This window comes from Panthera tigris, chromosome C1, assembly GCF_018350195.1.
Source record: "Panthera tigris isolate Pti1 chromosome C1, P.tigris_Pti1_mat1.1, whole genome shotgun sequence".
Taxonomy (NCBI): domain Eukaryota; kingdom Metazoa; phylum Chordata; class Mammalia; order Carnivora; family Felidae; genus Panthera; species Panthera tigris.
The window spans coordinates 33,468,960-33,484,652 of record NC_056667.1 but is presented as its reverse complement, the minus strand read 5'-3'; the positions used below and the strand labels follow the sequence as shown (position 1 = coordinate 33,484,652).

The following is a 15,693-nucleotide window of genomic DNA, read 5'->3' as shown; positions in this document are numbered from 1 at the left end:
CTTGAAGAAGTAGTCTCAAGGGGGCAAGGGTGTCGGGTAAAGGACTTGCTCAAGGCCATTCACTCAGTCAACTATAGAGCCAGGACTTAGAACTCAGTGAGCCTTCTAACATACCATGGCCTGGGAAGGGGCCAGTGGGTAGTCAGAGAGATGGCCCAGCTCAGGCCAAACTGAAGGTAAAATTAAAGTGGAAAATAAATTAATGTCTTCAGTAGGACATCTTCTTCTTCATAGGTCTCCTGAGAGTAGTGGCAGTGGCCCAAGAGCAGGTAAAATAGACAGTCATGGTGTCTAATCATAACTGGACACTGACCACTACTACCACAACCCCATCAGTAACTCTCACCTTGGTGCATAGCTTAGCTAGTTCTCTGTCTGAATTGGTTCCTTTCTTTTTCATTTAGAAGTAGAACATGATGCCGGAGACTAACCAGTCCTTTGTGGCTGAATTCATCCTTCTGGGCTTCTCCTTCAACCCCAGCACCACTCCTCTGCTCTTCTCAGCCTTCCTGATGACCTACCTGCTGATTATTCTGGGAAATGGCTTAATCACCATCCTCATCTGCCTGGATTCACACCTCCACACACCCATGTACTTCTTTATTGGCATCCTTTCCATATTAGATGTGGGCTATACCACTACAACTGTGCCTCAGATGTTGGCACATCTAGCCAGCCAGAAGAAGACCATCTCTTTTGCCAGCTGTGTGGCCCAAATGTACATTTTCTTGGTGCTAGGCATCATGGAGTCGTGGCTCTTTGCCATCATGTCTATAGACAGGTACGTGGCCATCTGCCACCCACTCAGGTACAAGGTCATCATGAGCCCATGGTTATGTGGAGTAATGGTCATTTTCTGTGGACTCTGGGGTGTCATTTCTGCTCTTGTCTACACTGTTTTTGCCATGCGTCTGCCATACTGTGGCTCCAACAAGATCAACCACTTCTTCTGTGAAGTTCCTGCAGTCTTAAAGCTGGCTTGCGCAGACACCTCAGTCAATGACCGGGTAGACTTCATTCTTGGCTTTACTGTCATCCTGGTCCCACTCTCCCTCATTCTTGTCATTTATGTCAACATCTTCATTGCCATCTTGAGGATCCGTTCAGCCCAGGGGCGACTGAAGGCCTTCTCCACTTGTGCCTCCCACATCACTGTGGTCACTATGTTCTGTGTGCCAGCCATGGTCATGTACATGAAGCCTGGCTCTGAGGCTTCCCTGGAAGAGGACAAGAAGTTGGCCCTGTTCTACAATGTTATCTCTGCTTTCCTCAACCCCATCATCTACAGCCTCCGGAACAAGGACATACAGAGGGCTTTCCTCAAGGTGACAGGCTGGGGCAGGGCCTTCCAGGGAAGGACAGCTGGGGAACAGAGAAGCAAGACTCATGATGCACAGTCAATGCCCTAAACATTCATTTGCATGACCCAGCAACACCAGGACACACACAGCCCTGGCCCCAAATCTCAACTCTCTACAGCTGGTGGCAGACAGCCCATGATTTAACTGACAGACTAGTCACTGTGACATATCTTCCAGATACATCAGTCTTTCAGCTTCCTTTTGTTTTAAAGTCTCAACAGGTAACAAAAGAAGGGGCATCCTAAGCCATTAAGTCTATTATCAAGACAAAAGGAATAAGCTTTGGGGTATGCCCTGTGGCTGAATCTTGAGAAAGTTTCATTACCCTACAGGAACTGCACACAAGGTGTTAGGTTAGCTGGAGGGAAGGGCAAAGGCACTGACATTGGAGGATTCCTGGACCTGGAAGGAAGAATAAAGTAAATGTCATTGCAGTGACTTGGGGGTGTGGTGTACTTGTTTTGGACATGCAGATTGGAAACAAGCTGGGATCCCTGGAGGCTAACTGCATTTGGTCCCAATGACCTCCCCCTGAGACTTATTTCAGGTCTCTCTGTTCCTCCTTCCCTCCTTCCAAGTCAACTGGACTTCTGTCTTTGCCATTTCAGGGCTCCACATATGCTCTTTTTTCTCTCCTCACCCTTAACTCCACCCTACCTCCATCCTATCCCGTTATGCTATTATCTCCTGTTCATCCATCAGATCTTGGCTTAAACTGTGGCTCCTCAAAGAAGTCTTTTATTGAGCTCCCAGAGTGAGCGTTCCAAAGCACCCAGTACCTCTCTTTCATAACAAAGGCATGCGGTTCAACATATGAATTCTCTGCCGGATAGCAACTTCCATGAGGCAGGACCATGAGTATTCAGTTGATCCCTAGGATCTAGTCCCATGCTACCCACATACTGGCCTTCAACAGGTATTTTATGAATGAAGGAATAGACACTTCACAGGAAAAGCCAGAGAGGGAAGACAAAACCAGTAAGTGATAGAGTTACTGAATTAGGACTAGCAAAATGTAGGAAATAGTGGCAGGTACAAAAAGGAGAGGATATAAAAAGGAGTAATGTTGTTCAGCTACAATCATATGGAAAAAAGTTTGCTTTCCTTATTAATAAACATGGATTGAATAAGTGGGATATCATTTTCCACCTATCAAACTAGCAAAATAAGAAAAATGGTGATACTCAGTTCTGGGAAGGACACCCACACTCATTGCTGAAAAGATTATCCTTGGTTCTACCCTTCTAGAGCAGTGCCTTCCACATAGTAGGTACTCAATAAATCTGTTATATGGAGAGTATAATACTAGTAATCATGTCTCTATGCATTAAACATTTATGTACCAATACAGTTGTGAAAAATTTATATATAAATTAATTCATTTAATAAAAATATATATCATGAACCTTTACAATATTTATATGCTTGAGTCCAGAAATTTAACTTCTAGGACTTTGTCCTAAGAACAAAATCAGAAATGCAGACCAAGTTGGATCTAAAAATATGTTCATCAGAGAGCTATTGGACACAACCATAAATACGATATATCAACTCTACTACATGCTATTCAATTGATACCATATATCATGTTTCGAAGCAATATTTAGTTACATTGAAAAGTGTGATATAATGTTCGGTAGAAAAAAGTCAAGTTATAAAGTTATGCATATAAGGTTAATCCAACTTTTATAAAATACTCCTACATTTGTTTATAAAACCCTGAATGGATATATGTTAACATGTTAACACAAGATATCCCCAGGTAGTAAGATAGTAAGTGATTTTTATTTTATTTCTTGCTTTCTCTACTTTATAAAATTTCTACAATCAGTATATATTATCTTTATAGGGGAAAGAAATTAAGATGACTTGAGAAATACTTATCCTGTCAGAGAAAAGAAAGTTAGCTATGACGCTGGCACCATTCATTCATTCATTCATTCATCAAGCGTTCATTGATGCTTACTATCTGGCAAGCCCAGTGCTGGGCCCTGTGGGTGCAGACATGATAATCTAAGTCCCAGTCTAGTGGTGAGAGACAAGTATAAGACAAGGATGCCATAAGGTACTAACTGTGATGTTCCAAGCTCTGAGGAAGTGATGAGGCCATATTTCTGCTGGGTGCTGGAAGCATGAGTAGAAGCTTGATAAATGGAGAAGAGAGCAGAGAGAGCAGGGGCAGGGGATCCCAGACAGAGGACACAAGGTATTGAAAGCCTAGAGACATGGGATTATGAAGAATGGGCAAGATGGCTGGGACCCAGACCCAGGCAGGGGAGAGAAGATATGACAGCTAGGGCCTGGCATGCTATGGTAAAGAGCTTCAAGTTTCCCTTCTAGACAAGTATTTACCAAGGACTGTTACCTGGAACTTTGGTCCTGTGAAACATTCTGTGAGGAAAAGATTTCTTGTCCAAATAACCTCAGAGACACTGATCTCCTCTTCATGCTTCTCAGTGTACAATATAGGATGTTGGACTCTGAGAAGACCAATGGATAGATAGACGAACAAATAAAACAAGGAAAACACCTATGCTAATTCCACTTAACACAATATTTACCAAACTTGTTGGATCACAGAGCTTTTTTCTTCTTGGAACATTTATTAGTCAAAGAAACTAGAATTTTCTAAAAGTGTACTTTAAGAAGTGCTATTGGGGGCACCTGGGTGGCTCAGTCGGTTGAGCATCCAACTTTGGTTCAGGTCATGATCTCGCAGTTTGTGGGTTCGAGCCCTGTGTCGCACTCTGTGCTGACAGCTCAGATCCTGAAGCCTGCTTCAGATTCTATCTCCCTCTCTCTCTGCCCATCCCCCACTCACACTGTCTCTATCTCCTTCAAAAATAAATAAACATTAAAGAAAAATTTTAAATAAAAAAAAGAAGTGCTATTGTATGCATGGATGTATTTGAGGGTGGAAATACAGAAAAATATAAAGCCACTAAAGTATACTTCCAATGTCACCCCTCAGACTTAACTTTCTTAATATCTTTGTGTATTGCTTTATGTCTCCATGCACCATTTGTCACAGTTGAGATCACATGTAAATATTATTCTATAGCTTTTCATCATGGCCTATGTGTCTCACACATGTATTTTCCATAATTTTATTTCATCATGCTTCAGTTTCTGTATTTTCTTTTGACTTGCTTTCCAGTTTACTAGTTTTTCTATTCATCTGGGTCTAGTGTGCTGTGAAACCTAGAAATGTATTTTTAATAACAATTACATTTTTAACTCTAAAATCTTAATTTTAGGGGGTGCCTGGGTGTCTCAGTCGGTTAAGTGTCCAACTCTTGATTTCAGAGATCAAGCCCCATGTGGATCCTGCTTAGCATTTTCTGTCTCCTTCTTTCTCTGCCCCTCCTCTGCTCACACTCTCTCCCACTCTCTCTCTCAAAAATAAATAAATAAACATTTAATGGGAATTCAAGCTGGTGCAGCCACTCTGGAAAACAGTATGGAGGTTCCTCAAAAAACTAAAAATAGAACTAACTTACCACCCAGCAATTGCACTACTAGGCATTTATCCAAGGGATACAAGTGTGCTGTTTCGAAGGGACCATGAACCCCCATGTTTATTAGCAGCACTATCAACAATAGCCAGAGTATGGAAAGAGCCCAAATGTCCATCAATGGATGAATGGATAAAGAAGATGTGATACACACACACACACACACACACACACACACACACACACACACAATGGAGTATTACTCGGCAATCAAAAAGAATGAAATCTTGCCATTTACAACTATGTGGCTGGAACTTGAAGGTATTATGCTAAGTGAAATTAGTCAGAGAAAGACAAAAATCATATGACTTCACTCATATGAGGACTTTAAGAGACAAAACAGACATAAAGTTGGCCAGAACATACCCTTATTATTCTTTTTTTATCTGTGAGACCTGTGTGATAGTTCCTCTCTTCTAATAGTGATAATTTGTGTTTAATTTTTTTCTTCCTCAATGACCTAGAGATCTATCAATTTTATTGAGCATTTCAAAGAATTACCTTTTGGTTTCATTGATTTTCTTTATAGTTTGCCCATTTCTATCTCACTGATTTTTTTTTCAGTTTATTTAGGTGGAAATTGAGATTTTTTAAAAAGGACCATTCATTTTTTCTAACATAAGGACTTAAAGCTATAGATTTGCTAAGAATTGGTTTAGTTGTAGCCACAGATTTTAATATGTTGGTTTTTTTGTTATCAGTCAGTTCAGAATAGTTTCTTATTTCCCTTGTGATTTCTTCCTTGATACATGAATTATTTAGAAATGTATTGTTTGGAGGCACCTGGGTGGCTCAGTCGCTTGAGCGACCAACTTTGGCTCAGGTCATGATCTCATGGTTTGTGAGTTAGAGCCCCACGTCAGGCTCTGTGCAGACAGCTCAGAGCCTGGAGCCTGCTTCGGATTGTGTCTCCATCTCTCTCTGCCCCTCCCCAACTCATGCTCTGTCTCTCTCTGTCTCAGAAATAAACATTTAAAAAAAAAGAAATGTATTGTTTAACTTCCAATATTTGGGACTTTTCTAGATATCTTCTTTTATTGATTCTTAATTTAATTCTATTGTGTTCAAATAACATACTCTGTAAGATCTCAAAATTTTGAAGTTTTATAGCCCAATATATGGTCTATATTGGGGAACATTCTGTGTGCCCTTTAAACGAATGCTGTTTTGGGCTATAGTGATTAACAAATGTCAATTAGATTAAAAGAGTTGACAGTGTTGTTCAGATCTATGTCCTTGTGATTTTTGGTCAAATTGTTCTGTCAAGTACTATGACATGAGTGTTACAATTGCCACTACAGTTGTGAAATTGCTCCATTTTCACTTTATTCCTATCAGTTTTTGCTTCATGTATTAGCTAAATGCACATTTACGATTATGCATTTTAAGATGCATGTGTGTTTGGCTGTGTGAAGTTTTATCTTACTAATATGTAAAATAATCTTTTTTTTTAGTATTTGCTTATTTTTGAGAGAGAGACAGAGTGTGAGCAAGGGAGGTACAGAGAGAGAGGGAGACACAGAATCCAAAGCAGGCTCCAGGCTCTGAGCTGTCAGCACAGAGCCTGATGTGGGGCTCGAACTCTCAAACCATGAGATCATGACCTGAGCCGAAGTCAGACATTTAACTGACTGGGCCACCCAGGCACCCTGTAATATGTAAAATAATCTTAATAAGACTCAGGCTCAAAAAAGTAACACATAAAAGACAGCCTATGAAAAAGATGACTTGGAAAAAGACTGAAATAGAAATGAAATTGTCTACAGCTTGCTTCAGTTTGGTTTTTTGAGATTTTCCCTAGCCCATTATGAGAACTAATGTCAAGGTCTAAGAATGATTACATTGATGTGAGTTTGGGTGTAGGCAGAGTTAAAACCTTTAACTGATGTGAAGCATTCTTTTCTGGTGTAGTACAGTATGCTTCAGCTTAAAAGACTTGACTCTAGGGGCACCTGGGTAGCTTGGTTGAGCATCCAACTTTGCCTCAGGTCATGATCTCCCAGTTTGTGAGTTCGATCCCCACATTGGGGCTCGCTGCTGTCAGCACAGAGCCTGCTTCGAATCCTCTGTCCTCCTCTCTCTACCCCTCCCCAGCTTGTGCTCTCACCAAAATAAATAAATATTAAAAGAAAAAAAAGGCTTGGCTTTGGATGATCTTCTCTGTAGTATTCAGCTCTATTTGATGCTTCTTGTTTAAGATTTTATCTTCTCCTTTCCTCCTAAGCAAATGTTATGGAACTGAATGAATAGATCCTTATAGGTCAATGTAACCCTGGGCAGGCAAGCTGAGGTCCCCTATGGAGAAGACAGAAGGTATAAATAGCTCTGAAAATGAACTGTCTGGAAGGACAAAACTGCTCACCCTTATGTCTGGGTATAAATAAAAATTGTTCACTACAGAGCAACTGAAGTTCTTGCGGTGAGGGCAGGGGTTTCCAGATTCATGTTCAAAGTCAGAAAAAGAAGGAATATGTGTGCTGGGGAGGATGAGAGGTAAGATGCAGGGAAATTCTAAAATCCTATACCATTAAGTGAAGTTAATTCCATTTGAATATTTGGATTCAGGTTAGTAAATCTTAGCCTTCTATAGTGTTAAAGTTAATGAACATATATCTGTGTCCTTCTGCTTGACTGACATCTTAATTTAGTATCTCAGAGGCAACTCAAATTTAACATGTCCAAAAGGAAACTCATCACTGTTTACTTCAAACCTGTTCCTCTCATGAGTTTTCCATTTGAATAAATGGCATCATCATCCACCCAACAGCCCAAAACAACTGATGTCCCACATCCAATTAGTCTCTACTAAATCCCTTTGATTATCTCCAATTTGTCCCCTTCTTTTCATCCCTTCTATTCCTGGACAGTAAAGCCTAATAATCTCTCAATTGAACTCTTTTAATAGACTCCAATTGGTCTTCCTCCTTCCAGTTTTATTAGCCAAACTGGCTACTAATCTTTCAAAAACTCTAATCTGGCAATCCAATGGTATGCTGGTAAATATTTAACCATCAGCTCTCTGGGGAAAATAAAAAGCTCTGATTTGTTGTGTTTGCCGATTTCTTTGGTGTGAATGCTTCTACCGTGACCAATTTCAAGCTACCAATGTGATATCGCTGAGCACAGGGTTGGGAAGAAGTGAGCACAATTGGCTCTCATGAGCCAAGTCAGCTACAGAATGCCACTAAACCATGTCACTCTCTCTCTCTCTTTTTTTTAATGTTTATTTATTTTTAAGAGAGAGTGTGTGGGAGAGGGGAAGAAAGAGGGGGAGACAGAGGATTGGAAGGGCTCTGCACTGACAGCGGAGAGCCTGATGTGGGACTCAAACTCACAAACCATGAGATCATGACCTGAGCTGAAGTCAGACACGGAACCGACTGAGCCACCCAGGCGCCACTCTTTAATAATAAATTTCAATAGATCTTTGATGCCCTCAGGATATACTATAAACTCTTCAGGCTGGTCTACAAGACTCTCCATGATCTGGCCCTGATAATTTCTCCAGACTCATCTCCCCCATCTCCCCATTCCTACCCAACACCCACCTTGCTCAAATCCTCACTTTGTGCTTTAATCAATGGGCACAAAGATGGGAAGAGATTTTTCCAGACTCCAAAAAGGAGAGCTAAAAATGGATGGGACAGGCATAGAAATGGGAAAAGGCCAAAGGCAGGTGTGCAACCAGCTCAGCCTTCAGTGGGACACAACAATCACTGGACAGATGAGACAACATTACCTACTGAGATCAAGATACCTGACTCCGAGACCTAGTTCTGTCTGACTTTCCACAGTTATTTCTATCACTAGGCCTCAGTTTCCCCACATCTAAAATGAGGGTTTGGGGTGGGGGGGAACACCTAAGAGCTTTCTAGTTTAGACATCCTTTTTCTATGGAAGCCTTAAATAAAGTTCAAATAAGACCAGCAGAGCAGCTAGAACTTGGGTCCTGATGTTGGCTTCCTGGCTGCACTCACATACGGGCCCTAATCATGGAGGCCTGAGTTAAAGTACCAATTTCCACACTCCTCTTGTAGTTCTAGTTCCCCCAAATATTTGGTGTCCTTTGGGGCACATATAGCCCTTCTCTGCATCCTGATTGCTCACTCTTTGCTGAACCTTCCTGTGAGTAATGGGATCCCTCAGGATTGGAAGGCTCCTGAGGTGATACTGGCATCTATTTGGCTATACCCTTAAGGACTCCTTGGTCCCTAATACCTGTGGGCCTCATTAAAACACCAACCAGGTATCTCCCAGGTTGCTGCTGAGATGCAAGAGCTTCTGGAAAGTGGCTAACATAAGACCCTCTTATAGACCAGTATATGATGATACTGGAGCTGCCCAAGGCAGTTGTGGGACATGTGTGTGGAGCGGTGAGTACTAAACTTGGGATCAGAGTGGGAGGATAGTCAAAGGGCATGAAGGACAAGCCCAGAAGCCTGAGGAGGCTACTCCCACCAGATCCCTGCCAGCCTTAGCTCTGGCACAGTGTCATCTGTAGGTAGTACAGAAGAAGCAGAGCCCAGTGACGCAAGGTCCTTGGCGAAAGACACATCTGGGTTGTGTCCTCTAATACCATGCAACATCAGGAGAGTTACTTTCTCTGAGTCTCAATTTCCTTTTTCCTATGAATTTAGATTTTTTTGAAAAACACTTGTCATGAGAGTGAAATACTATACCAGTAATATCTATGCTTGTTGGAGCACTAACTACTCTGCAAGCACCTCACATGTACTAGTTCACATGTTGAGCAACTTCACATGTACTATTTCAATTAATCATCAGAGCAATCCTTTAAGATGAGTGTATTATGATCACTAGTTTCCAGAAGAGGATGGAGACACATAATGTTTAGATAACTTTCCCAAGGTCATTATGCAAATTAGCAATGGAGTCAGGGCTAGAACCCAGGTCTGATTCTAGTGCCATGCTCTTAACAATTATCCTATCTTGGATGTAAAGGAACTGGTCTGTGGTAAGTACTCAGTGAAACTGGGTTCCATCCCTGCCTCATCCCACACTTTAATGCCATTTCAAGTGGCACAGACTAAGACTAGAAAAGACGCATATTTAAGGAAGATAATACCAAGGACTATTCATGCGTTACTGATTTCATTTCTCCTATTTTTTCATTTAACTTTATTTGTTTCAGCTAACAAATTGCCAAGAAGAGGATTTTCGTTGTGCCAGTTTACCAGTGGGTAACCTGGGTAGAAGTCATCAGAGAAGAAGACCTTGACATTGGTTTTGAAAGAGGAAGTGATGGAGAAACCACTGGAATTCATCCTTGCAACAAAACTCACTCTTAAACCATCAGTATAACTTCACAAAGTCATTAATCCAATGTTTATTAATCGTTACCCATACCCTGTGCTAAGAACTGGAGATAGAAAGGTAAGACATGGCTCTCCAATTAAGGAACTTCACAAACCAGTGTTCATACAAGCCTGTGTATGAGGAATAATAGAAGCACATTAAAGGTGTTATCATAGCCCAGAAGTATGGTAAGAACCACAAGAGAAGTATGGTGGGAATCACAGAACAATTGTGTGATTAGGATTTTACCAAGAGGAGGAAACAGAGAAGGACATTTCAACTGAGGAGTCATTTGATAATAGAAGTAATATGAACAACAGATGTTTACTGCTATATTGTTACATATACCTAAAATAATACTGAATCTTCACAAAAACCTTCAAGGTATATGTTATTCTTCCAATTTTGCGAATGATGAAATGAAGGTTTAGTGAAATTAATGACTCTCTCAGTTGTGCTGTTGGTAAGTGGCAGAGTTGGATTCAAACCTAATTTTCTTTGACCCCAGAGCCTCTCCTACCTCCTTGATACACACCACCTCATGGAAAACAGCTTTGTGAAAAGTCCTGGAATATTTGGAGGATGGTGGACAAGTTGGTTTGTCTTCAGCTGGAGCCAGCAAACCTTGCCTATAAAGGGCCAGATAGTAAATACTTTAGGCTTTGCGGGACACATACGGTCTTTATCACAGCTTCTCAACTCTTGTCATAGGCAAAAGCAGCCACAGACATCAATGAATAATTTTTTCAACCATGTTAAAATGTAAAAACCATTCCTAGCTGGAGAGCCATATAAAAGCATGAGGACTGAGCAGAAGCATAGGAAGTAACGGTAGGATGCCAGGTAGATAGGGATCTGGTTCCAAAGGGCATTGGGCACCCTGCTAAGGACTTTGGGCATTAGTTCATGAAAAACTGGAATCCTTGAAGGACTTTCAAGGAAGGGAATATCATGGCCATCTCTGCCTTTTTGAACAGTCTCTCTGGCAGTGTGTAGGATGGGATGGATGGAAGAAAAACTAGAACAGAAAAGATCAGAAAGAAGCTCTTGTTCTTCATCAGTGGAAACACTCTTCTGGGATATTTCTTGTCCACACTTTGTCTTGGATCTTGTATAGTCCTCTTGTGATTTAAATACAGCTGCTACTTAACAACTTGTTAAGTAGTCCATATTTCCCTGATTTGATTCTTAGAACATTCTTTCAAAGGAGACAAGGATCTTAAGAAACTTAACAGAAGACCATGGGGGAGGGGAAGGGGAAAAAAATTACAGAGAGGGAGGGAGGCAAACCATAAGAGACTCTTGGATACTGAGAACTGAGGTTTGATGGGGGGTGGGGGAGAGGGGAAAGTGGGTGATGGGCATTGAGGAGGGCACTTGTTGGGAAGAGCACTGGGTGTTGTATGGAAACCAATTTGTTGATAAATTATATTTTAAAAAAAGAATGAACTATTTTAAACAGGAAAACATAAAGATTTCAGCCAGGCTTTATAACAATATTCTCCCTTTAGCTTCTAGCCTGCCCTTTTTCTCAGGGTCCCCCTTCTCCTTCCTGAATAAAGCCAATGTGGGCCCTGCTTAGGAGGTGGGAGAGTAACCCCTCCTGGGTACCAAGGACAACCCCCAAGGGAGGGCCATTTTTGCAAAAAATAAAACAATAAAAACTTCAAATTATCCTTTAAATTTTTACACTACTGTTGACTAATACTGCATTCCCACTTTCTTTCAGGTTTCCTTGGCACTCATCATTACCATATTACTTTGTTTTGATTCCCAATTGTGTTATGAGGTTGGGTGCATAGTGAGAAGTCACCCCCTAAAATCATAGATTCTCTGAATCTTGGTGTCACTGAGCTTTAGAACCTTAGGGTGTCTGTGGTGAAAGGGACTTTTAAAGTTGTACATTCTGACTTCACTTCTAAAGCAGCGATAGTACCCCTGAATGATGTGGGCTTATAATCATGCTTGAACACTTCTGAAAATGGAGCACTTGCCATTTCACCACCATCACCACCACCACCACCACCCACCCACCAGCAGAATGTGTCATTACTGGGAAGATCAATCACCAGAAGCTTTGTTTGTTTTTCTAAACTAAGCTTACACTTGTCCCCCTGCAACTTTCACCAATCACTTCTAATTTTTTGATCTTGGGAACACATAACACACATTTCCACCTTTCTCTGTATGACATCTTTGGTGAGGTCTCTACAGTTCCTCATAAGTCTCCAAGCTAAGCTTTCCCAGTATCTTCTACTCTTCCCTAAGTAGCATGTTTTCAGGGGTCCTTTACTAATAAGCTCTTTTCTCTGTATAGACAAGCCAGGTTGCCATTTTTCCCTTCTAAATTGTAGGTCCAAATATTAAAAACTGCTCTGGGCAGCCCTTGGTCTCTATGTAGTTAATAGCAGGTATTGACTTTGTGTCCTTGTGGGGTGACTATAAATGATGTCTGTAAATGGTCTAGGCCAGTTCCTGTTTAGAAATATGTTGAGAGCTATGTATGTCCAAGGGAAAGCCCAAAATGAGCTTGGCACAATGGCTAGCTTTATAGGCAGCAAAGTGGAACTCCACCATGAGTAGCATCAGTGGCTTGCCCCCTCAGAGGCTCAGCTTGGATTCAGTCCATCCATTTATCCAACATTTATAAATGCCTATTCCGTGCCAGGCATGGTTTTAGAATCTGATGGTACACAATAATCAGGAAGATAAAAATTCCTGCATTCTTGTGAGGGAAACTGACAGTTGAAAAAATTGTATCATACATTAGAAGATGCTAAGTACTATGAAGAAAGAAAACAGGAGATGGGTATAGAGAGTGGGGGATATTTCAGTGTTAAGCAGGATGGTCAGAAAAGACTCAAGTTTTTCCTGAAAAGATGGACATTTGAGCAAATACTTGAAGGAGATGATGGAGTAAAGATTTCTGGGGAAAGAGAATTACTAGCAGTGAGAACAGTAAGTGCAAAAGCTCTGAGGTAGGAGCATGCCTTGAATGAGGAACAGCAAAAGGCTGGATGGCTGGACAGACAGAGTGAGAGATGGGAGGTAAGAGATGGAGCCCAGGATGTGATGGGGGGCACTTAGCTCCTTTTCTGGGTGTTACCAGAAGCCACTGGAGGGTTTGAGAAGAGGATTCACATGATGTTTAAATGATCTGAACTATATATTTTTTAATGTTTATTTATTTCTGAGAGAGAGAGAGAGAGGCAGAGCACAAGCTAGGTGGCAGGGGCAGGGGGCTGTGCAGAGAGAGAGATGGAGACACAGAATCTGAAGCAGGCTCCAGGCTCTGAACTGTCAACACAGAGCCCAACATGGGGCTGGAACCCATGAACTGCAAGATCATGACCTGAGCCGAAGTTGGACACTCAACCAACTGAGCCACCCAGGCACCCCAATCTGACCTACACTTTAACAGGATCACTCTAGTTACTGTGCTAAGAATAGACTGTAGGGGAAGAGAATTGGAATCCTGGAACTGGTTAGGGGATATCACAATATTCCTGGCAAGAGCAAATGATGATCTGGACCAGAGTAGTAATGCTATAGAGGATGAGAAGTGATCTTTTTTGGGATACATATTTCAAAGAGAATAGCAATACTGCTGATGAGTTACATGGGAGAAAGAGAAAAGTTAGAAAGTCTTTGAGTTGCTTTTTAAAAGCTCTTAGCCACATCAAAGGATGGAATTGCCATTAACTGAGCTGAATGTGAAAGGAGGAGGTTTATAGGGAAGTGGAAGTTTGACTTTAGAAAAATGTTTAACATGCCCCTTATATATCCAAATGAAGATAGGTGGCAAGTAGGCAACTGGACAGACGAATTAAGAGAAGACATCTAGGATGGAGATATATTTCAGATTTACCAGCATACTCTAGTGTTTAAAGCCTAGGTCATATCTGCAAATCAGAGTGAGGATTTATTATTCAGATCCCACTAGCCACCATTTTATTGCATTGTCTTCCAACATGAGTATCAATATTATTTTTCTCATCCATCTGAGCCTGAGTCCTGCTCATGGCTTTATATGACATTATATTAACCCAAATGGATAGCTCTCTGCCTTTTCACTACCACTACAAAAATGTCTCAGATATTGAAATCTTGATCCAAGTTTTTAGGGTTCTTTATGAAAAAACCTGACCATCTGCAATGCTGTGCGATATGCACTTGCTGCCCCCTACAAGTGTGATTACACAGTTCGGTTTTCGCTCACAATGCCATCTAAAGTGGGCCTATTTTTGTGCTTGGTGACCTGCTAAACCCTGCATGAAATCTGATGGTGTGAGAGACACATTTCAGCTTAATGTTGTGGGACTTGGGGTTTGAGTCCTACTCTCTGTCTGACCTTGGATGGCTGGTTGTATGAAATGAGAATAGTGATACTGACCTTGGTGGGTTGGGGTGATAATCTAATGAATTACATTTATTAAAATGCTTTTATAGATTGCCATTCTATAAATAACCATTTCCTTCTTTGGGGGTCTCGAAAAGGTGTACAGCCAGCTGTCCATAGTCTGTTGCAGTCATATAGGGACTAGCAGAAGGATTAAGAGAAATGGACTGGTCAGTAACATGTTCTGTCATCCAGGCCTGCCCAGGAAGGATCAAGGACTGATTCCAGGTCAAACCGAAGACCAATCCCACCCACCACCCAACTCTCTCCTGGGAGCAACATGGCCTTGGAGGAGTCTTTACTAGTTTTTAAGAAAAGCTTCCAGATGCATAGGCACCTAATTCCCAGGTAAATATGCTTCATTTTCTTGAGAAATGCCAAGAGCATAAAAGTTTTCTCTAGATTTCAGTTCTTGAGTCTCTGGCAATCTTTACTTTTCAATTTTTTCTTTATAATTTTAAACACAATTATAGTGATTAAGTGATTACAGTGATCACACTATAGGAAGGTGGGGATAAAAAAGAGGATATACACTTCCTGGAAGGTGGGGATATAAAAGGGGATAAAAGTTCTTGGGGAAAGATTCCTCTTCCCCAGAAAGTTTATTTGAGAGTCTCTTTTTTTCCTGAAAACTTATGATGTGTGGGTTTTCAAAGTGACAGCAGCAGAGAGGAAGAAAGCTAAGAGAAGAAGCTAGGGCTTTTGTTTGTTTCACATTTACACTGTCCTTTGCAACACCTCTTAGTTTTGATATTTGAAAGAATGACTTTAAGAACTATAGAGACCTCTAGAACTTTTTGGTTTACTGTAAAACATTTTTTTTTATTTTTCTAGCCTCTTTATTTTGGTTTATGGTGTGTGTGTGGGCGGGGGGGGGGGGTGTAGGTGCACGTGTGCACACGTCCTTCCAAATAGGACTTCGGCTGGTACAATTCCTTCTATAACACCCATGAAATTTTACCAGGGCTAGTTAGTTAGACAAACCAATTCATATTTATAGAATCTCTACTAAGTACCACACTGGCCCAATTTGAATAGAATGTTCCCTGGTTGTGGAAGTGCATATCTTAGTTTGATTGTTTAGCTCTGAGATGACTTTGGT

The 15,693-nt window shown here is 41.1% G+C and overlaps 1 protein-coding gene across 1 annotated transcript; it reads left to right on the top strand.

Annotated features, from left to right (window-relative positions):
- The first annotated feature begins 413 nt into the window (after window positions 1–413).
- Window positions 414–1,409, top strand: LOC102956250 (olfactory receptor 2A12-like). Its single transcript, XM_007077439.1, has one exon. The coding sequence runs from the start codon at window positions 414–416 to the stop codon at window positions 1,407–1,409; it is 996 nt and encodes a 331-aa protein (XP_007077501.1).
- The last annotated feature ends 14,284 nt before the right edge of the window (window positions 1,410–15,693 follow it).